Consider the following 23127-nt stretch of genomic DNA (forward strand, 5'->3'; position numbering starts at 1 on the left):
GGCATAGAAATTGGAGAACCCACACACGTCTTTATGATGGGTTGTGCTTCGTATATAGAATCAATCAATACTTAACATTTGGTTTACATAGACTTCGCATGGCTGGTGGGAACATAAAATTGGACAAGTGCTTTGAAAAAGCTAGACAGTTTCTTAAAAAGTAAGACAGCCATTTCACTCCTAGGTATTAGCCTGATAAATGAAAATACATTCCCACACAAAGGCATGCTTTTGAGTGCTCCTAGCAACTTTATATAACTGAAACTTTGTAATAGCTGAGAACTGGAATCAAACAAAACATCCACCAACATGTGAGTGTGGTCTATCCATTCACTGGAATAGTACACAGAAGGTAAAATGCTGGTTCACATAACAATAACATGAGTGGATCTGGTGGTGTTCTAGACAGGATTTTTCTGTGTAGTCTTGGCTATCCTGGACTTGCTTTGTAGACCAGGCTGGCCTCGAACTCACAGAGATCTGCCTCCCTGAGTGCTGGGATTACAGGTCTGTGCCATGGTCCTTGTGTCCGGACCCCCCCCCCACACACACACAAGTGAATCTTAAAAGAATTATATTGAATGAAAGGAATCAGATGTCCCTGTCAAAAAAAAACGGAATATATATTATATGGTACTCTTTAATATAAAATTATGGAAAATGTAAATGTAAATTCATGGTGACAGAAAAACTGATGAGTATTTGCTTAGGGATGAAGAATGGGAGGGACAAACAAGAAAGATTAAAGAAAGAATATGTAGAAACTGGCCTTGGTGGATATTTTAATTATATTGACTATGATGATGGTTTTCAGGATATGTGTCAAAACTCACAAATTTTACACTTTAAGAATGTGTATAGTTTTGTGTGTCAATTATGCTTCGGAAAGCTGCTTTAACAAAACATTAAAATTCGTGATTTACTCTACCATATCTAAGTATAAAAATGAAAAACCTAATATGGTAGCGTATGCTTATAATTTCAGCATTTGAGAGGCTGAGGCAGGAGGATTGCCATGGGCTCAAGGCCAGTCTGAGCTACATGAGTTCCAGGTCAGCACAGGCTAGAGTGAGTGAGTCCCTGTCTCAAAAATACATACCTATGTACATATAGACTATAATGTAGGCGTCTCTGACCTCATGATCATGGTTTCTGTTGGAAACACTGAATAGTTAAGCTCTAGATGATTCTGCTCCAGCAACAAGGAATGAAGGAAGACCGTCTGCACTTTATAGGTCCATTGTGCACCATCTCCTCCTCATGGTGATTCCCATTTGACAAGTGAGAAAAGGAAGGCAAGGTGCAGAGTGGTTTATGTAGCTTGCCCAAACTAACATATGGCGGAACGAGGATTTTAAAAAGCAAGACTACTGTGTCTTAATGGGCACAGCTAGGCTGCTCATAACAGACTTGGGAGACACCAAATCAGCTCCCTGGGCTGCTGGTCTCTTCACAAGGTCTACTTGTTTGTAGCTTTGATGCAGCCCAGCCTTCTCTGGGCCTACAGAGGAGGTATTTCAGTTAACAGCATAAAATCCAGGACAGGCTTCAGGAAGGAGAAGAGACCAGGCTTCAGGCTTCAGGCAGACCAAAGGTTTCCCCAACTTAAACATTTTTTTTTGAGGTTTTGATGAAAACAAAACATCACAAAAGCTCTGACAGAATATTGAGGGATAATGACGATGAGGATGTAGAGAACCAATGACTTCTCTCTGTCCCCTGGCTGCCATGCAGAGCTCAGTGGCTTCTCGTGTCCTTACAGGATGGAGGGCCAGGCAGAGTACATCCTCCCTACTGATACGAAATATGTCGGGGAGATGAAGGACGGCATGTTCCACGGAGAAGGAACCCTGTTCTTCCCCAGTGGGAGCCAATTCGATGCTACCTGGGAGAAAGGACTGGTGGTGAAGGTGACCAGCTAGGCCTTGGGGGATGTCCCAGGCAGGAAGAGCCCTCACTGCCTGCTTTAGCACCTTATCCTCTTGCCTGTTGCTTACCTCTTTCCATTCACTCTTTCCCCTACTTCTCATTCTCCCAGGACTCTAGGATCTCCTCCATCCTGCCATCCCATTTCCTGCCTGATCTTTGACCAATGAGTCTACACCTCTAAAATGCATGTCCCTCATTCTTAAACTAGGGACAATCATCTTGGCTACCTAGTGCTGCCATGGCGGGTTACCCTCCAAGTTAGCATCTTAAGTCAGTCTCCACTCACCACCTTGTGGTTCTGGGAACTGGAAAGACTTCCAGGGCAGACTCCAGGGGAGAATCTGTGTCCTCACACTTTTTTTTTTTTTTTTTTTTTTTTTTTTTTTTTAGTGTCTAGAAGCTGTCTACATGCCTTTGCTCCATGACCAGGAATCACTCCACACTCTGCTTACAGCCCAAGTTGTCTCTTCTCCCCTGCTCCTGTTGTCCCATCCCCTCACCTGTCTGCCTCTGTCTTGTAAGAAACCTCACATTGGGTGACTCCAGAAAAGTAAAAGTACACAGGGTAACACATTCTCAGGTTCCTGCAGATGTGGTCAGCTTTTGAGCCATTTTCTAGCATACAGTAGGTACCCAATAAGTATCAGCATTTACTCTCTGATCTGAAGGTTTTGATCTTGGGGTTTATGGGCCATGAGTAGAACTTGGGGTCAGTGGAACCTTCTGACTTACACACACACACATACACACACACACACACACACACACAGCCTCTGTGGATATGAAACTGTGGCTTTTCTATGAGAAAATGATCTGTGCTCTCACAAGCTTCCTTGAGAGAGTGCTGGGCCTGACTCATGACCTAAAAAAAGGTTAATGCTTTTTCTTTTATAGCTGGGGGGAATCTAAGCCTCAGGAAAGGGATGTGACTTGCCCAAGGTCACACAGTGAACAAATAGTACTGTGGGAGTTTCCACCCGTGTTTCCTGATGCCTCGGCTGGTGCATTTCTTACATCCTGAGGCTCCCTTTAGCACTGAAGCAACAAGAAGAGAATGCACATGTCTGAACAACATGCTGTGGCTCCCGGCTCTGACCTCTCTAGCTATTATAATAATAAGAGAAAAATAACAGCATGTGTAAGTGTTTCTTCTGTGCTCAGAGGAGGGAACCGACAGATACTTAAAAAGAGATTATGAGACTTTGGCTCATGAGCTAATGGAAGCTGGACCACAGTTGATCCTCTGCAAGCTGGAGCCCAGAGGAAACCAACATTGTAGCTCTAGTCCAAACTGAAAGGCTGGGGACCTGGAGATGTAGTGGGATGAGTCTCAGGCAGAGGCCAGGTGTGCCGATGCCCAAGCCCAGGAGGAAATGGGTATCCCAGCATGCCTGAGGGCACAGTGGTCCTTCCTCTGCCCCATTTTCTGATCAGATCTTTAACAGATCAGATGGTGCCCATCTGCATGATGGTGGGAATGATCTCTGTACTAGGTCCATTGACTCAAATGCTAATCTCTTTGGGAAACACAGACACAAACACAGACACACACAGACACAGAGCTAAGCTTGGCATGTACTTATCTCACCAAAATCCCTGCCATTCCTTTTAGAGGGATACTGTCATCATCCTAATTCTGTCCATGAAGGAACCTAAGAGCAGAGAGAGTAGGTCACCTGCCCAGCCCACCCCAAAGTCACCATGTTTTCTGTGTCAAGCACGGGGTTTAGTGCTGTCTCTCTGCCTCCCCTAATCCTCACAACCAAGGCCACTGTGACAGTTGTCACTTCTTTCTTGTGGCAGCAAGAATCCAGCTGTTCCCCTGCTAACACCCAAAAGGGCTTTGGCTTTGGCTTCCTCTGGTGCCCTGCTCTTCTCTTCCCCCAGGGCAAGTATACGTTCCAGGACGGGCTGCAGTACGACGACAAACACTGGCATTACTGTGACAGCTATGACCGGAGGTTCTATACTGAGATCTGCTTTGGCCTGAAGCCCGCAGGTAGCACACATAGACAGAGTGGGAGTCTAGGGGTGCTAGAGATGAGTGCTGAGTCCCCACTAATCTTCTCAAGGGGTGATGGGTGCAGCAGACCCAAGAGAGCCACAAAAGCCAGTCCTCACACCTCAGCCCCACTAGGGCTGGCCAGGGGAATGAGACCAAGAGACTCTACCTCTCTGTAAATCAGATTTCCCCTTCTAAATAAGGGCAGAAGTGTTTTCTTCCTTACTAGTCCATCAGGCATAAGAGAGTGTGCATCTAGAACAGTGTCTTACATGCATGACGGATGCATGGCAAATGACAGCTGCCATGCTAAAACTGTGTAAGCCTTAGAGCGAGAGAGAATGGGAAATCGGGGACAGACTGGAGGAAATTGTGCTCTGTGGGCTGGGTGCCGACTGAGGCTCCCTCTAGTTCCTATTGTTCAGGGTGCCCCGTCCAGTCGCCCTCTTTTGGATCTACTCTCCCTCGGGCTTTCCCAGACCTCAGAACTTTGTCATGATGGTCCCAAGAAATGGATGAGGGTGAGGTCAGAGGAGGCAGGGGTCCAGCTCCCAAGGCCCTGCTCCTCACCACATAGTAGAAAACTGAGGCACTGAAGGGTGACCTTGACTTCTCCATGCATCTCTAAGATAACAACTGGCCTGAGGTTTGAGCCACTGAGGATGGCTTCAAAGCCATTGACTGGCATGGAAAAGGCATCCATTGCCAATACATATGTGGTTTGGCTAGAGTCAGAGTCAAGTGGTATATAATTAGACAATATCAGGGCATTTGCTTTTGCATGATGCAGACCTGTAAGCACAGCTTGGGGGGCATTCAGCTTTCTGCTCAGAGAAAGGGAAATTCAGGATCTACAACTAAAAAGAGATAACTGAGAAATTCCAGCATTCCCAACCCCTTTTACTCTGGCCATGACTTTCCAAGACATAAAATGTCTGTATGATTTTCTTTCCCTTCTGGGGTTCCAGCATCCATGACTCAGGAATCAGACTCAGACCCACATTCTTCCCTCAGGTGTCAATTAGCCCCTGGGTCTCAGAGCCAGGCTGCTTCCTCCCTGCCTAACATTGGGCCTGTTACGTGGCCTCTGATGTGAGTTCTCTTTTCTGAAAGATGGAGCTGCTCTAGGGATTGATTGCCTGAGACAGGAGGAGCAAATGCTCAGCACACAAGAAACAATAAATAGTGCCACTGTGGCCATTTTGGGAAAGGTCCAGATACAAGGCTCGGTCTGCCCTTTCCTGGTGCCTGCCTCAGCTAGGTTCTGCAGCCAGTTTTCCTGAGCCGGCCAAGGGTCCACAGCTGTGGCCTCTGCCCACATGTGGGCCACCCTCTTTTGGATCTATTCTCCCTGGGGCTTTCCCAGACCTCAGAACTTTGTCATGGTGGTCCCAAGAAATGGATGAGGGTGAGGTCAGAGGAGGCAGGGGTCCAGCTCCCAAGGCTCTGCCCACAGCCCCTGTTCTGAAAGCTCCCTAGGACTCATTTCTGCTGACTTTGCTCTTGACCCTGCAAAAGGAACATTTGGTCCCACAGTGGTACCAGCCACATAAGCATCAGCCAGGAGTGAGATTTGAACATGAGGCTTGCAAGTGGCCTTGCTGATACACTAATTGTCCTTGTGCCTCCTCAAGGTATCGTTCAGCTCACCAACATGGACCCACCCAGAACTATCCCTCTAGGCTGCTATGACTGTGGAGATGGCTTCTATAATCCGACCACCAGGATCATCAAGGACTTCCGGGGCCGCTTTCTGAGAAACGCGGGTAGGTGCATGCTGACACTGGGAACACTTTTTCTCTTCACCTGCAGGAATGGCTGCACATGTGTATGCACACGCATGTGCCTCCATTAAGAAAGAGGCAAATGTGGGTTGTTTGGATGTCTCCTTGAACTCATGGCTGGCAAGACTGTTTCCTGCCACAGTGTGAGAGCAAGGACGTTCATAGCTCCACTGTGATAGCACTTAAGTGTGCTGCTGAGAGATTAAAGCACATCCTTTTGTATGCATGCCTTCATCTAGCATTAGTGGCCCCCTAGTGTGTTCTAGACACCATGCTTGGTGCTGGGTACAGCAGAAAGAAGCTAGACCCCGGCCCCTCCCCACTGGAGCTGATGCTCTGACAGGCAGCAGAGAGGACTTCAAATAGTTGACTACATGGAGAACAGGCTATCAAAGAAAGGTAGCGCCCTGGAAGTACAGGGTGGAGGCACCGTGAAGAGTGGCTGAGGGTCCCTAGTCCTGAGTCAAGGTAGCAGAGGTTTTGAGAAGGACATGGCATCTCAGCTAGCACCTAGGAATTGACCTCGGACATGGGGAAGAAGCTTATCAGACAGAGGGAAAGCATAGAGCTGGCCAGAGAAGAGTGGTTCCGTGTAGTCCAGGAAGGCTGGCTGCTCTCAACTAGCTGGCAGACACAAGATTCCATTTTGGTGAGGGAGTCCAAGGCTGATGGGACTTCACAGTGACCCGACTGTGGCACCTGCATTACTGGATTATTGTGAGAAATAACTTTTCTTTTGAGACAAAGTCTTGCTATGTTGCTCAGGCTAGCCTTGAACTCCTGGGCTCACGCAAACCTCCTGTTTCAGCCTTCTGAGTAGTTAGCATTACCGACATGCAAGCCTGTCCTAGGCTTTTAGTGATGATTTAAATCCACCCTTGTATTCATTGAAATGGTTTTGAAAACCTCTAGTACCTGGGCTCTCTTGAGTTTGGCTTTTCACCTGTGCCGGCTAGTTTTAAATATCAACTTGACACAATTCAGAATCACCTAGGGAGAGAGTATCCGTGTGGGGGTGTCTAGATCAGGTTGTCCTGGGGGCGTGTCGGCAGGGCGTTGTCTTGAATGCCTTGGTTGAGAGAAGAAGACCTTTCTACTGTGGATGGTACAACTCTCTGGGCAGGACTGTATAAGAGTGCGGAGAGAGCCGGGCACTACAGGGCTCACCTTTCACTGATTCTTCTCCGTTCTGGACTTGCTGTAATGCGACTAGGTCTCCCAAGCTCCTGCAACCTTGGCTTCCCCTGGACTGTATGCCAGAACTGTGCCCAGATAATTTCTCTCTCCCTTAAGCTGCTTTTGTCATTTTGTCACAGCAATAGGAAAGGTTTAGGCCCTTGGGCACATCAGGAGTGTTTCTCCTCATGACTGCACACATAACAGAAGCCTGTGTGCATGTGTGTACTTTGCACATACAATGTTGAGTATTTTCCATCCTGCTTATAGTTCCAGGCTGGCTGATATGCACTAAGCTGATTCCAAGGACTTTTGGAGGCAGCCTTTCCTGGCCTACCTACCTCCTGCCCACCTGCCTCCCTCTCCTCTGCGGCCTCCTGAGCTTCTCAAGCACTGCTTAGCCTGTGACAGTAGGATCTCATGAGGTCAGGGTCTGTGTGACTGTGCCTGACTTGTCACTGTTCCTAGCATCTCACAGGTCCCATGAAAACTGATCAAGTCGTTGTAGAAGAAAAAGCAGGCAGGCAGAACACTTCCTCACAGGTCTCCCACTCCCCCACTTAAAGTCAGAGCTCCCTGTACATAACTCACAGACAGCTTGCTATTTTGGGTAAAAGCAATCTGTTATATTTCTGTGTAGTGCCAAGGTTTCAGACCATCTAACCTGCCATCACAGGTCATAATGCAGGGACTCTGCAGAGTTTGGGTTTGGTTGTGCAGTGCTCTTACTGGCTAGAGCTACTAAGTGAAGCACACAGTCCCTGCTGGAACCCCAGCGGCACCAGTCACTCTGTCCGCCTAAAAGCCTCTTCTCACATGCCCTGAGCCTCATGGAAACCTCCCGTGTATGTTGGCAGCTGGAATAGCGATGTCCTGAGTTTAGAACGTCAGGTCTCAGAGTGGTGGGTGGAATTGTTCCATTTCCCCCCATCAGTGATCTTTCTATTCTTCCCCGGAACTTTAGGTTTTGAGACAGTAAGCTGTAAATAATGCCACTGGACCCGGTTAGTGAATACCCTTCTAAAAAGTACAGCAAATACAACAAAACAGGTTGTCTAGGACCTTTTGTTCAATGGAAGGCACCAGGACTGGGAGAGGTGGAGTGATGATTAAAAACTCATGGCTCAAAACCCCTGTCAGTGGTAGGCCTCTTGTCTGAGATCCCCCACAGATAAGCTGTGTGATCATGGAAAGCTCGCTTTTCCTCTAAGAGTCTCAGTTTCTTCATCTATAAAATGGGTATGATGATAGCGCCTCTCTAGTAGCTGCGGGAAAAGGGAGGGTGTGTGTATGCCTACACAGCCCAGCACCTGGCCCAGCCAGGTGTTCTGTGAGCAGTGGCTTGAGGCTGCGGTTCTTATGATGATTGCTGACTCAGGCTGTGGGGAGGAGGAATGAGTTGGGCCCTGGGGCTTATTATGTTTTCTCTGGGTGCTGAGGAGCAAAGAAGTCTCTCGGGAGGCGTGTGTGATTGGCTATGGTAATCTTGCTGCCTCCTCTGAGGTGCTGCTCAGGAAACAAAATGCTGCTGCAAGGTTAGGGGTCCACAGATCTCCTCACTTACAGCCCCGGGGCTCTGGGCTCACCTTCCACCGTCCTGTCAGTTGCACACAATGTTCATGTCCACCCATCAGCCATCTGTCAGTGAGCTTCCGCAGACAGCACTTCCTTCTTTCCTTTACCTGCCACCGGCCTCCTCGGTGCTTAGGAAAGAGCCAAAGGCCAACATGTCTGCTGATAATCCTGAAGAATGGCTTCCCCTGCACATTCTCTGCTCAGGATGACGAGGCTGGGAAAGGGGTGCTCCCTGGGGAGGAGCCTGGCCAGGCTCTGTTCGTAATCTACTCTAGGTGGATAACTTTCACAACCTAAATTTTGCAATGTGACACCTGGCGTCTGACCGGCTACTTCCTTATGGTAGACTGGGAACATGCCTCAGTGGTTAAGATCCTTTGCTGCTGCTCCTACAGAGGACCTGTGTCCAATTCCCAGCCCCACATGGTGGCTCTGAGCCCTTTCTATGACTCCAGTTCCAGGGACTCCGACACCCTCTTCTGGCTTGTGTGAGCACCGGGCACATACATGGAGCACAGACATCAGGCAGGCAAAACATGCATACACAAAAAAAAAAAAAATTTTTTTTTAAAGTCTTTAAAAACAGAAGTTGCTTTTGGTTGGTTACACAGCTGTTGACAAAGTTACGTCCAAACCCAAAGCCTATTTTCCATGGCTCAGATGTGGGCACCATCCCTCACAGGCAAGAAGGGTTGTGCCCCAGGTGGTGCCATCAGGAGGTGGAACCCCAGGGGATGTCCTTTGGTCACTGGGAGCATGCCATTTAAAGGGCCTGAGAGACCTCAGTTCCAGTTTCTCTGCTTGGCTTTCTGGCTTGCAATTTCACAGTCCGCCCTTTACCCTCCACTGATATGCGACCCTCAACAGAGGCCCAAAGCAACCAGGCTGCTAGTCTTGGACTGGAACCCTTTACAACATGAGCTAAACAGATTTTCTTTCTTTACAAGTTAATTGACTCAGTTATTTTGTTATAGTCACAGGAAGCTGCTTTAATTACACTATTCTTTTCTTCTTACCAGTTTGTGCACAAATTCATTCTGTGCTCATCAATCTCCTCTTTAGACAGAGACATGCTTGATTCATAATCGTTCCTCTACCAAACACAGTCAGTGGCATCCACCTGGAGCTCAGTGAGGTTCCTGAATGGATGAAAAGGCCCACTCTAGAGTCTTAAGACAAAACCACCACAGCCTCTCCAAATCAAACAGAACCTTATTTTGAAAAGAGGCCCTTTATATGCTGTGATCCAATATGGGAGCATTTGAAGATGTTCAGGGTAATTACCTTTAATAGGGTGAAAAATCGACAGATTAACTAACGCTGCCTCCCCCAACACACACATTGCCTTCACCCTTCTCAGGAAGGCTAAACCAAAGCCATGTTAGCATTTTGTTCATGTATCTCTTTCATGTAGCTGTTGCTTGCCTCCACAGCACTAGTAGGAATAACTTGTGAGAGAACTGTGCCCCTAATCTTTACTCCCTCCCCCCAATTAATGATACCCCATGTGAGTGTCTCCAATGAAAGGCGCATTATTAATATTCAAGGGAAAAACCCCTTGTAACCATTTTAACAGATACAGCTAACAATGAACTAAATTTGCTTTGTGTGAGATAGAGAGTGAGCATCCCAAATTAGTTTATGTAAAAGCTGAAATCCTCCACTGAAAGGTCTCAGCACCATCCTCAAAGAATATCCCGATCATCAGCAGCGCTGTCAAGATTCCCGCCAACATTATCCCCTTTGTTGTCTGAAATGTAGAATCAAGCACATCTGGCAAATGTCCTGGCGCTCACAAATCTCTCAAACAGCGTCTAATTCCCAATGGTGAAAGAGAGAACGCCACTGCCTAATCGCACTACTCTTCAAAATAGCACCGACTTTCCTTCAATCAGAAACAATGGCTTTGCTTTCTTAAAAATATCACACACCAGTGATCATTTGCAGAGAGGCCCATTTTCACTCTTGAACCTGTGGGTCCCAGACAGAATTCAAAATTAAGACCATGAACCTCATTTGAATGTACGCTTGGTTCGGTGGGCAGTGGGAAGAAGGGTTGTGACCTAGCTTGTGCGGCCTGGAGCCTTTGTGAGGAAGATGAGGCAGAAGATGGTGATGAGAGCTATCTACCTCCTTGTAGGAGGGGAGTCCTCCCCTCAGCTGTATTTGACAAACTGAGACTCAGTGAGGCTAAGGAATTTCCCCCCAGGAAGTTCAGCCTAGATGGGAGTCACATGGTTTCATCTGCCTTCTCTTTCCACTCTGCCAGGCCTGCTCACAGGGGCCCAGGAAAGTTGCCCCAGCCACCTTTAGAATAGGCCCACTGCAGAGTGGATATCTGAAAATGGAAGGCTGCTTTAGTCTTCTGAAGTTTAAACAGTTGAAATCTGTAAGCATACTCAATGCCCAACAGGAGTGGATCAAGGGGCATGCAGGATGTTCTCATGATGGTTTTACTGAGTGCCTTGCTGTGTCTCAGACCCAGGCCTCCACCTCAGGGCACCAGCAGCCTTGGTAAGTAGCTCTGTGGCTCTCCCTGACATTCCCACTTTGCAGATGGTGAAATTCCTGGTTTGAGGGCAGCAGAGCTGGGATTAAGACCCATGTCTAGCTGGTTCCAAAACTAAGTAGCAATGCCATTTGGGCTGGCTCTGAGAGAGGAGGTGGGATTTGCTAGTGAGAGGACCAAGGGCCTTCCCAGGGCCAGAGACAAAACTACAGATGCCTGCTTCTGCTTAGACAGGCACCCTGCTTACGTTATGCTCAAAATCCGGCTCAGAAAGCGAGTCCTCCAGTGCTCAGGAAAGTCATGACCTCTCTAATCTTGAAGGAGCTGCTTCCCCAAGAGGGCCCACACCATGCCTGACCCTCACACCAGCAACCGTGGTCCGGCCAGGGCTAGAACCCTTATTTCCCACTGCCAGTCGCAGCTCCTGCCCCAAACCCATGCTACCTCTCCATGGAGCCTCCCTGGGGTTTTCTGTAAGATGGCCAGTGAGGCTCCCACAAAGCCCCTCCCACCGCTAGCTCTCTAGCAAGACAAAAGGCAATTTACCCAAATGTTATAATCACCTGGAGGCTGGCACGCGGGGCCATCCCTGCTTTGTCTGTGGTATTGTCAGCAGCACTATAATGAGGGCTTTGTGGAGGGATAATATCACACTTGTAACTGCCAGATGAAATGCCCCCACAGATCACACATGCCTCCCAGCAGACGTGGGTATCTGCCTCAGCAGAAGGCACAGGAAGGGACATGAGGGACACTGAAACCTTCACTGTACCAGCGACTTGCCACATCCCCAGCCTTTGAGGAAATGCTATTTCCCCTACTTGACAGATGGGGAAACTGAGGTTCAAGGAGTGTAGTATTTGCTAATGATTGCCTCCATTCAAGGGAAGAACCAGTATTTGAACCCAGGTCTCTCCAATAATACAGGTAAAGATATGAACCCTCTCCCCAGATAGGTACTGCTGAACCCACCAAGAGAAATTGGCTGAAAAGGGTTAAGATTGGCCATCTAGAAGACACCCATGGGCCCCTGTCAAGGTCCATGCTTGGTAATGACAGCCTTCCCTGTCGCTGTCCCTTCCTGACTTGCAGAATTGCCCACTGTCATCTCAACATTCCAGAGGTCTTGGAAATCCCCCTTCCAGCTTCAGGGCCCATGGATTCTGGTAACAATGCCTCCCTGTCCCCATGGCAGCCTCCTGGAGGCATCCAGAGGCCACAGCTTCCCCTTCCGCAGCTGGAATCAGCCTGGCCAGCATGGTTTTCTTTGTCTCCTTTAATAGAAGTAGTTGCAAGGCCATAGCCCATGGGCAAAAGCTTCACCTCTCTTCCTCAGTTCTGCTCTGGAAGTCAGGTTATTTGGCTGAAGCCCATACCCACCTCAGGCCCAAGAGAGGCAGGCTAATGACCCAGGCTTGAGGGGCAGCTGGGCCCACAGTCAGCTCTTGGAGCTGCCTCTTACAAGCTGGGCAACTTTGAGCAGGTAACTTACCTGCCCTAAATTCAGACTCCTTGTGTGAAAATTGGAAATAGTAAAGGGCCTGTCTTGTAGAATTGTAGTGAGGATGAAACTGACACAGGCAGTCTAGTGGGAGCAGTGTGGGGCTCTGGCCACAGCACAGTGCATGCCAGCGAGCACCACGATGTTGACTCTTTTGTACCAGGGATAAAAGGTGGAAAGCAGGTGTGTCCTTCACATGGCACATCCAGTGAGCCAGGATTCCGTAGGCTATTCTCTGGCCTCTACCCACCCGCTCTTGATGCTCCTTTCAAAACTGAACCAGTGGCCAGCAGCTTCCAGATCTCTCCTTAGCATTTGGTTTGGGAGCCTGAGCCCCTCATCCTCATTCTTATCTACATAGAGCCTCTGAGCCCCTGGTGCCTCAGACTCAGGCCTTCACTGAGCCCCTGTGTACATGAGGGCTTCATAGGACACAGCGCTCTCCCCAGCACACCAAGTCAGTGCAGGGTGGAGAAGAACACTGACGACACAGCAGGCACAGGAAGCCTGGGGCCTTCGGGGGAGCCCAAGTGCTCAAGTAAACCACAAATGACATGTAGAAAGCAGTCCAACACACTTCCAGCTGGCCTGGGAGGTCCATGCTCACATTTAATTTCAAATATTAAGTATGAGATTCTTTTTTTCCAAGACCAGGAATGCCCTCATTTCTCTGGGCCCCAGAGCTGGGATTGTACTGTGCAGGATGTAGGACTGTGCCCCATGTGGTTGAGACTGATGAGCCAGAAGATGAGGTGCTAAGGTTGACCTTAAAGAGCAAGAGATGGGGTTTGTTAAACAGAAGGGAAGGAACAGTCGGGTGAGAGCACAGAATAGCAGGTCCCTCTGATGTAGGTAGCACTATAACTTGTTTGTGTGTTGGAGGAGTCCAAGGGAGCTTCCCACAGCAGTGGCATCCAGAAGGGCTTTGACTGGTGTGTCCAAGTGGATCCGAGCTGTGCATTCAAGTAGGGGACAAAGTGAGAGAGTGAATGCTGGCTGGTTAGGGGGGTTGGCTTCAATCCTCCACCCCAGACAGTGAACTGTCAGGGCAGGAGCTGCAGAAGCGCTTCTCGGGCATGAGGCACAGCCACGGGCTGCAGCTACGGAGACAGTGGTAGATCTGTGCCTGCACCACTGTGAAGTTGGGGAGAGGCTTTGGCCCTCTGTGGCTTGCTCCTGCCCCCTGTCATCCAGATATGGCAGTAAAACCAGTGCCGGGGAGTACTTCCCATCCCTCTTGGTTGTCCCCATTACCCCAGCCTAACCCAGCCTTTGGCATCTGCCAAGTGTACACTGTCTTCCACAATCCACAGACAGCCAGAGGTCAGGAGCAAAAGGACCAGACACTCTAAAACCAGGCAGACAAGAGTAACCTCGGCTTTGGCACTCAAGTTTTCTGAATTGTGTCATTACTACGGCAAACATGCTGAACATGGTTAACAAACACAAATCCAATTGTCAGTCCTCAAACAGTAAGATCAAACATTAAGGGTCGGGAAACAGGAAGAATAGTAATGGGTACCCAACAATGCCGGTCTTATGCACCCCTCCATTTAGTATGTACTTGCTCTGGAGTGGTAGGGAGACCAGCCAGCAGCCTCCATTCCTAAATGCCTCCTGTCCACAGTGGGCACGGAGGATGGTTCTAGATTAGCATCACCCATAAGCACAAGTCACATATATATTGCCACATCAGCCATCAGGTTCCAGCAATGCCAAGCTCTGGCTGTGTGGCATTCAGTGAGGTGTTTCTAAGGCCTAGGGCCTTCCTAAAGGACTTCCAGGGTTCACTTTGCCTCTCTCACTTTTCCCCTTACCCAGCAACTAGAGCACCCACAACTTCAGCCATATGTTCAGAAGCACTCATGAGGTCCACGGAGGTAGGGCAGGCAGCATGACCTGACCCCAGAAGTGCTTCCTAAAGTTCTTAACTCAGCCTTCCCCAGTGATAGCTCCCAGTGCATCCCAAACCTGGAAGCCACCATCCTCACCATTTCAAGGTCAAGCAAACAAGATCAGTTTGCTCTCAGGTCTCTCCAAACTTACTTGGGCCATTATTTGATTGCAATTCCATTACACTAGCTATGATTTCTTGGGAGGAGTGTATATAGCAAAGAATTCTGGCAAAATGAAGACATAGAGCCTGCAAATGGATTTCAAGAATAATAAAATTGTTTTAATTGCTAGAATTAATAACTAATCAAGTTTGAATGCATTAATTATATTTATTTATTTCAGTCTTACCACTTCCTTTTTTATTTCCATCTGAATGGGCCTTGGCAAGCTTTCAGGTGCTGGGTTCTGCAGCTCTGGTTCCCAGGGGATGGCGTGGCTCCTCCTCATCCACTCCCAAGAGGGTACTCCACTCCAGGGAGAGCCAAGAGCAGCCAAGGGCCCTTCACCTGCCTGCAGCCTGCTCTGCCTGGGCAGTGACTTCTCAGTCAATATTGACAGTGCTGAGGTCTTTGCCTCAGGCCACCACAGCCACAAAAGTTCAAAGCCTCCTTTCTGTCGGGAGTTGTGCCAGGAATGCCAAGACACGGAAGCACTGGTCCATCCCCACTGTCTCATACATTTGTACCGAAGGTGGGGCAGAGCTATGGGGTGGGCCCCTCCATGGGCTGAAGGTCTGATTTGATGTGTGTCTCCATCCCAGCCTGGACTCCAGGGCTGAGGGGCAGTGTCCCATAGTAGAAGTCCCCTCTCCCTGGCCCAGCCCTGGGCTGCTGCCAGCCTGGCCTTTAGGATGACAAGGTTGTCAACCTCCCCAGGTTGGCCTTCCTCTTCCTTGTGTTTGTGATCACCCACAATTAGACTTCAGATACACAACCACTGCCACACTCAGCCAGCCCCACACTGTGTCACACATACACCAGGGTGCGATGCAGTAGAGTGGGTACATTGCGCCCTCAAACATAACCACTGGCACACTCACAGGCACACAGCTGTTTATTGAGAACAACTGGGTGGAAATAGGCATCTGTAGCCATATGCTGGCTAGCAGCTTTCCTTAGCCCTCCCCTTCAGCCCCAACAGAAAAGCACTACACCTCATAAGCTTTCCTTATGCTGAGAGGTGTCAGTCCCATCTCTCTCATAGAGGGAGGATGAATACATACACACATACACACAGGCACATGCACAAGCACACACCAAAGAAAGCCCCCTTAGGCTCTGGGCTGTGCTGGGCTAGGGAGCCTCTTCCCCTCCCTGCTTTGTTCATTCTGGGTCTCCTCCCTTTCCCAGTCCACACCCCTCCCCTCACACTAGCGGGATCTGCATAGGAGTGGTGACCACAGGGTTGCCTAGCCCAAAGGAGTGCCAAGAGACCAGCTGCGGGTGCCCAGTGACTCCAACCCGCCTGTTTGCCCACCGTGGCTCACCTGCCCCAGCCTGTCCTCGCTTTGAACAGAACCCATGAGCTGAGCTGTACCTCTTGCTCCTCACAGTGCCCATCCTATATAAGGACCTCCTCCTTGGGGTTTTCCCCACCCCATATCTGGCAGGGATCCAGAAGTCCCAAGGATACACTGTTGAGTCCCTTAAGGAACACTCTCTTGCAATCATCCAGTTTGGGAATTAAGGGCCCATCAGAATGATAGTTTTGCCTTCACATCCTCAGTACTCATGAAATACCCTTCTTCCTGGCCAGGCCTCCCCCTGCCTTCTATGGAGGTCTGGTTCAGCCCTCCGTACAGATGGGGAAGGGCTGGTCACCCAGCACATGGGTGCTTCCTCATCTGACCCAGGTCTGGCTGGCTCCAGAAGTCCCACCTTGTAAGGACAACTAACTTCTGGCTTCTCTCTGGGTCTTTGGCATTTCCTGTGCACCAAGAGTTATTCTAAGCATGTTTCAGAATCGACTTGGTGGCAGAGCTTCCTGGCAAGGACATCTGCAGATGTGGGAAAAGGCTCAGAGAGGTGGCAATCTCTTGCCCAAAGTAGTGGCACAGGGCCCCAAAGCCATATCTCGTGTATGTTGCATACGTATGCTTGGGTACATTTTCTTTGTGTTGCACATATAGAGACCAGAGATCAGTTTCAGTTATTCTCCTCTATTGCTCTTAACCTCAGTATTTTTGAGAAAGGGTCTCCCAGTGAACCTGGAGCTGGCCAGCAAGCTAGTTTCATCTAAACTGCACAGCCAGCAAGGCTTGGGGTTCCACCGGTCTACCCTATCTGCAGTGGCGTGGCCAGTTCTTACATGGGTGCTAAGTGTCTGACACAAGTTTTCCTACTTATGCAGCAAGCACTTTCCCCACTGAGCCATCGCTCCAGCCCTCAAGAGTCACACTCTTAGCCAGTGTGAAGCCATACTGCCTCCCTTCCTTGGCATCTATTGTTTCCTTGCAGCTGTCCTGAGACTTCAATACCTCTTCTTCCTTCAGTGTCATGCTGACCTGCAGACTAAACTACTGTCACCTTCTGTGACCTGGGCACAGCCTGTCAGGCCTGGCCCAGATCTGGCCTCTCCAGGATGACCCTTCCCTATCTTTGCTGGGACGCAAGTCATAGGTCAGCCAGACTTGGAGCTTCCTGCAAGAGGCCAGGTGGTGAGGTGCCCAACCTATGGCCCCAGGACACAGAAGCAGCAGCAGCTGGCAGTCTTAGACCTGTACTTAGCATGCCTCCCTACCCTCTGAGGAGCTCCATTTGCCCAAGGAGGGGGAGAATATTCTCTTTTGATGTCAATCCCACAGAGTGACTCTATTACTTTTATGTCCCCAAGTTTACATCTCTTTATTCATTAGTTCACCATATAGTTATTAAGTACTTTAAATGTGCTGGATCTGTGGTAGGCCCTGATGACATGGCTGCTCCAATCTGTTTGAAGCAACCCTGACCTTGGCTTCCTCATCAGGGAAGGCTGTCATCCAGACAGGCCTGGGAGGCAGGAGGGCCCAGCCTACACAGACCGTGAGGCCCTTTGTCTCTGGATGAGTAAATCCACTGGCTCCTTCCCAGCCCCACAGCCTTTACCACTATAGGAACTTAGACTTTTTCTGAAAGAAATCTCAGAGCATCACACTTATATTAACAACCTTTGTATTAAAAGGAATAATTAAATGCCAGTGTTTAAAGTACACCACAGTTTGGTATTATCCCACTTAGGCCTTTCTGAATTCTCTTTTTCTGCTGAGACAGAACTTGAGTTCCCCTTGTGCCTATCAGATAAGAACTCTGCCACTCAGCTACACCCTGGTCTGTTTTTTGAGAAGGTCTGTGTAGCCCAGGCTAGCCAAGAATTTCCTCATTCTCTGACTTCAGACTCCTGGGGCAAATCAGAACGAAAAGGGCTTATTCAGATTCAGCTGGCAAAGCACTTCCTGGCCACCTATGTATGCTGGGTGCAGTGGTCTCTCAATGAGCACTAAACCAGTGCTTCTCAATATTTTCAGTGCTATGGCCCTTTAATACATTTCCTCGTGTTGTGGTGAGTCCAACCATAAAATTATTTTTATTGCTACTTCATAACTGTAATTTCATTAGTTATGAATCATAATGTAAATATCCGATATGTAGGATGTCTGATATACGACCCCCAAAGGGGTTGATACCCACGGGTTGAGAACCACCGCTTTAATGGAAAAGGAAGGCATTATCTAAGGAAGGATTAAAGAAGTGTATTATGAGGGCTCATGGGAGACAAAAGCAGTGAACACTTTCACTTGGTAACTGGCTGTGTGGAGGGCTTTGGTTTCCCTTGGAGAGCATGATGTCTGGTCTGTAAGGAGCACATTTGCATTCATTTCAAAAAAATGATTTGTTTATTTTAGAGCAGCAGTCACAAAATCAGTGTGCGAATCCTGCAGTGTTTCTCAGGATGCCCAGGCCCACTTCCTCTTATTCACAGCCACTCCTATGTGGTACACTGGCCAATTAGTGCACTTGTGTTGGTATTAATGTTGGTGTGAACTAATGAACCAAAGCCCATCGCGTATTCAAATCCCCTTTCTTTCCCCAATTTCACTTTCTGTTCCAGGATCCCTTCCAGGACATCACATGACACGTAGTTGTGTCTTCTTACGTGTGACAGTTGCTCTGGTGTTTCTTGTTTATGTAGTGTGTTTTGTTTGTTTTGAGACAGGATCTCACCGTGAGCCCAGGCCTAGACTCCATCCACAGAGATTCCCTGAGTGCTGCCTAAGCGCTGACCATGAAGACATGCGCCCCCATACTCGGAAATGATTTCTGCTGTGTTGGTTTCGGTTTCGGTTTCGGTTTCAGTGCTCCCACCACTAGGCTACCCCTCAGGTGCACCTTCCCTCTTTGGGAGGACGGTTTTAAGGAGCTGGTCAGCTGTTTTGTATTATGCACCTTGGTTCAGAAGGCTTAGACGTTTCTTTTTTGATAAGCTGGCATTGTAGGCTTGGGGACGGAGACCTTCAAGGGGAAAGGCCATTTTCACGCACACATAGCAGGGGACAAGCTCCCTGGAGTTTACTCTGTCCAGAGCTCAACCACCTGGCTGAGGCCCAGTTTCTCTGCGGCAGTTATTCTTTTGTTTGTGGTTTCATCTCCCTTCCTTAGGAGGCAGTCACTCTGCACAGGTGCAGGACTTTTATTCAGAGTTTTATGCATTTTTGCCTTTTTTTTTCTTTTTTTTTTTTTTTTTTTTTTACTATTTAGAAGTATAAAAACTTCAGTATTTTTAGGAACGTAGAAATCTTGTATTTCAATGAGCAAAACACATAAAAATCACCAAGACACTGCAGGCAGGACAAAAAGCAAAAAGCCAAGGATTTTTTAAAAATTCTTATGTATGATGGATAGATATAAAGAAAACAAGATTTGGGGAACACCAAGAACAGGAAGGAAAACCTCTTTATCACACTGCTAAGTTGCCACAACTCACTTTATCACCTTGAATTTTTCTTCAAGCCACGATTTTACTCAGAGCATCCTATCTATAAAAACCCATGGATGACTATTGTTGGGGGAAGGGCTGTTTTGTTGTTTTTTGCATCATCTCATTTATTCTGGCTTACTATCTCATCAAAAGCATTTCCTCTGTGTTGCCATACAGACTTCACAACTATCATTTTTGCTGGCTGCTAAATATCCCCTCCCCATGGCTTACAGTAAGAGCCCACTGTCCTCCTCCCCAAGCCAGTAGGTTACTGGCATGTACAGTATTTAGAAATTATTTGTTGAATGAATGAATAGACAACAAAGTAACCGTTCTGTGGTTTAGAAATGGACATCATTTTCTGTTCTCTTGATTCTAAACAGCATGGAGATGACTAGATAGTGTTCCAAGAGTGGCATGACCAGGCCAACAAGAACCTAGAACTTAGGACAATGCTAAATGCATGGACACAGAAGTCCTCCCTTCCACATTCCCACTTCCCTCTGCACCACTACCACCCACAACTCTGCCAAGGCTGATCATTTACAATTGATTAAAGAGTTCGTGGGGGTGTTTCCCTCCACCACCTTTTTTTTTTTTTTTTTTTTTGCTTTCCTCTCCTTCTCCTCCCCTCCAGCCAAAAAAGGAGGAAAATTACCCGAGAAGGTGAAGATGTTCTCAGACAATCATATTAACATATTCCAACAATCGCAATTTGCAAAATAGTAATCACTACTCTCTGGCTCCAGGAGGCATTAATCAAAGCTACAGGTTTAATTCCATTTTAAATATTGATGAAATGTGCTCCGGCAGCCTCACCCTGGCGTGGCAGGGCCAGAGGAGCCTAGGAGGCGCCGAGGAGGTGGAGGGAGGGTGGAGGAGCAGCTGCCCGAGGGAAGGCATCTGTGATTCAAATTGGTGGCTGTACAGCCAGGTAGAGAGTGAACGGGGTAGTAAAGAGGGCTGTTAAGTCCATTGCTGTCAATTTGTAACGATCAGGGAGGGGCCCAAGCACTGGTTCAGCACAATACACCCAGTTTGCCCGGTTTCAGGGGTTACCGCTGAAGAGGCTGCAGCTGCACTGATTCCAATAGCCTGGAGACTTCAGAACTGTAATTATCAACCGGGCTGCTCACTCTGTGGCGAAAGTGGGCTCCACCAGCAGTTAACTCCTTGTGTGCTGACACAGCAGCGTAGCACCCCGCCACACACCCTTGGCTTGCCAGCCTCAGCTTAGACACTCAGGCAGCCTGCTAGGGGAAACTGAGGCCCACTGGCTGCTTAGGTACGTCTCCCACGGCCAGAGCACGCTCCGCAGCAAGCTTTTTTTCTTGAATCATATGCAAAGAAATAAAGGGGCTAGATAGGGACTTGCTGTTCCGGTGCACCCTGGCCTTACATCTTCGATTTTGCCCTGGGGTGAGAAGTTACGCTGCAGTTCCTGATGACCTTGCTGAGATCCCATGGGCCAGAGACCTTGTAGACCTGTGACAAGTTCTGTGAAATAGTGTGATCTTCCCAACCCCTGCTGGAGTGTTACAGAGACTCAGTGAGACGCAGGGCTTGTGTGGGACATTCAACTATCCATAAACCTCTTTCCCATGCAGGTCTAGTGTTTTTCATAAAAAGGTGCCCCTAGGCAGGGTCCCTGTGCAGAGGCTGGGAGAGGCTTTTTACTAGACTTCTGCTTTACTTTAGTGAGTCCCTTTGGTCCCTAGTTTATAGCATTTGTCACCTGAAGAGAATCGGGAGTCCTTTTCTCCAACTGAAGCAGTGGGTTAAAGAGAGGTAAGGAGTAAACAGCTCCGTTTCTGTGGCCCAGAGGAGGCCAGCCAGAGGACAGGGATGGCACAAAAGGACAGGAGGACAAGGGAGGGCAGGCAGGGAGGGTGGGAGCATGGGTGAGTGAAATCTGTGCCGCCCCCATGGCACTAACTCTCAGAACAAAACTCAGGCAAGTTCTCCCATGCATTCACAAAGGCAGGAGCCCCAGAACTCTGTCCCAGCACTGTGCCTGGCGTCCCCGGTTTGGGGAAGCTGGAAGCTTCTGGGAGGACAGTCAGTTCTGACTGCTGCCAGCTATGGAAGATGAGGCAGCACTGGTAACAAGCAAAGAACTGGAAAAGTGAACCCTACCACGGGAGCAAAAGAAGTCCCACACAATGCAGCTCACGGCACAATGCCATTTTGTAAATTAAAAACAGATTTGCACACAAAATAAAAGGGCATATTTTATAGAGCTGCATACATTTTTAGGGGTGCATGCCTGCTGTTAGAGTGGGTCCCAGCTGTGGTGGGTGGGGAGGGGTTGGATGTGTGTCTAGAGGAGAAAGAGGGAAGAAAGGAAAATTTAAAAAAATTCCACAGAGGGTTCCATACAGAGAGGTGAAGGTGAACCCCTATGAACTGAAAACTGGGGCTCACTCAACTGCAGGGCTTGGAAAAACAGCAGCCATGGAATCATATCTTCCCAGGCTCTCCCATATGCTAACTCAGAGGCGGGGCACAAACGGTCAGATCCCTAGTGAGCCTCTGTTGATCTGCATGGAGGTGGGAAGGCCTCCCTTGTGTGGAGGCAGGATGATGGAGAGGAATGTATTCAGGCCTCTGAGAACATGACACCAGGGGTCTCCCTCCGCATCCCCCACTATGTACCTGAGGCTGTGTCTCCTAGTACTTTTGCCAAGGTCTGGCCCAGGGCATTGGAGCTGCTGCTTGTATGGTATGTGTGTCAGCAGGTGACTGCCTGAGCGTAAGGCGGTCACTCTGCCTGTCAGGATCAAACCAAGGTGGCCAGATGCTCTCAGACTGTCTTCATCAGCGACACCCTCAGACCATGAACTGTTCTCGAACTCAGTGGCCAGCTTTCCCATGCCTACGCACTTTGCTGAGAGATGCTATAATGGTTCAAGGTCTGCTCCAGCTATTCTGGCCCCACCACCTGGGCTAGCAGTCTGTGCTGGAAGGCACTGAGGGCCTCGAGATCCCACTTGGGGGACTCCCAGGGCCTGGAGAGTCCTAGTGAGTACGAGCAGTAACTGGCTTCTCTCCCTACAGATGATGATGAGCATGAGTGGATCATCAGGACCTGCCGTAAGAGGTTGATGAATAAACCTGAACAGAAGGCCTAGCTGTGTGCACCTCAGCCTCGGTAGCTCAGGGATTGCCCTCTGCCCACAGCTGGCCTGGGAAAATGGCTGTAGGTCTAGCTTCAACTTAGGTCTCACAATAAAGGTTTTCTGCACTGAATGGCCCCAAAGGGTAAGTGCTTTAGACGAATTTCTTAGAAGATGCCCCAATTTCACCTGCTTCGGTGCCACCTTGTTAGTCCTGGGTCCAAGCCCAGACTTGCCAGTTAGAATATCTGAAAATGAGACTTGGCAATGCACTCTTATGCATGGGAAAGCTCAAGAACCCTTCTCTTATGGCACGTATTTCTAACGGAATCAGCAACTAAGGAGGTAAGAGCCCCCTCCTGCAGACAGGGCTCAGGAAGTGTGAATTGTGGGGCGACTCGCTAGGTCTCAGCACCTCCACACTGGCACCTTCTCCCAGTACCACCTTTCCCTCTGGGCACTAAATCTGCAAGGTGCTTTGGTGTCTACATGGGTTTCAAATCTCAGCTCTCTCATGGCCACCCATCATGCAATTTTGGGCAAGTCACTTCTCTAAGCCTCAGCGTCCACATCTATAAAGCCCTAACAAGGATGCTTAAAACAACAGAGCATCACAGTGAGTCAAATGGGATAGTTCAAGAAACTGACACCTGGCGGGTGATCGACGTTGACCCTAAAGATCAGTT

The 23127-nt window shown here is 48.7% G+C and overlaps 1 protein-coding gene across 2 annotated transcripts in view; it reads left to right on the plus strand.

Annotated features, from left to right (window-relative positions):
• The window catches only part of Morn5 (MORN repeat containing 5), a 24186-nt gene extending 1611 nt beyond the window's left edge, over window positions 1-22575 (plus strand). Inside the window, exons 2-5 of one of the 2 annotated variants that reach the window (XM_021627927.2) lie at window positions 1763-1910; window positions 3817-3928; window positions 5566-5697; window positions 22383-22575. In XM_021627927.2, coding sequence (XP_021483602.1) covers window positions 1763-1910; window positions 3817-3928; window positions 5566-5697; window positions 22383-22456 — 466 coding nt within the window. In that variant the 3' untranslated portion in view covers window positions 22457-22575. The remainder of the gene's footprint in view (window positions 1-1762; window positions 1911-3816; window positions 3929-5565; window positions 5698-22382) is intronic. The other variant, XM_060390052.1, reaches the window with a different exon arrangement.
• The last annotated feature ends 552 nt before the right edge of the window (window positions 22576-23127 follow it).

The sequence above is a fragment of the Meriones unguiculatus genome, chromosome 8, assembly GCF_030254825.1.
Source record: "Meriones unguiculatus strain TT.TT164.6M chromosome 8, Bangor_MerUng_6.1, whole genome shotgun sequence".
NCBI lineage: Eukaryota > Metazoa > Chordata > Mammalia > Rodentia > Muridae > Meriones > Meriones unguiculatus.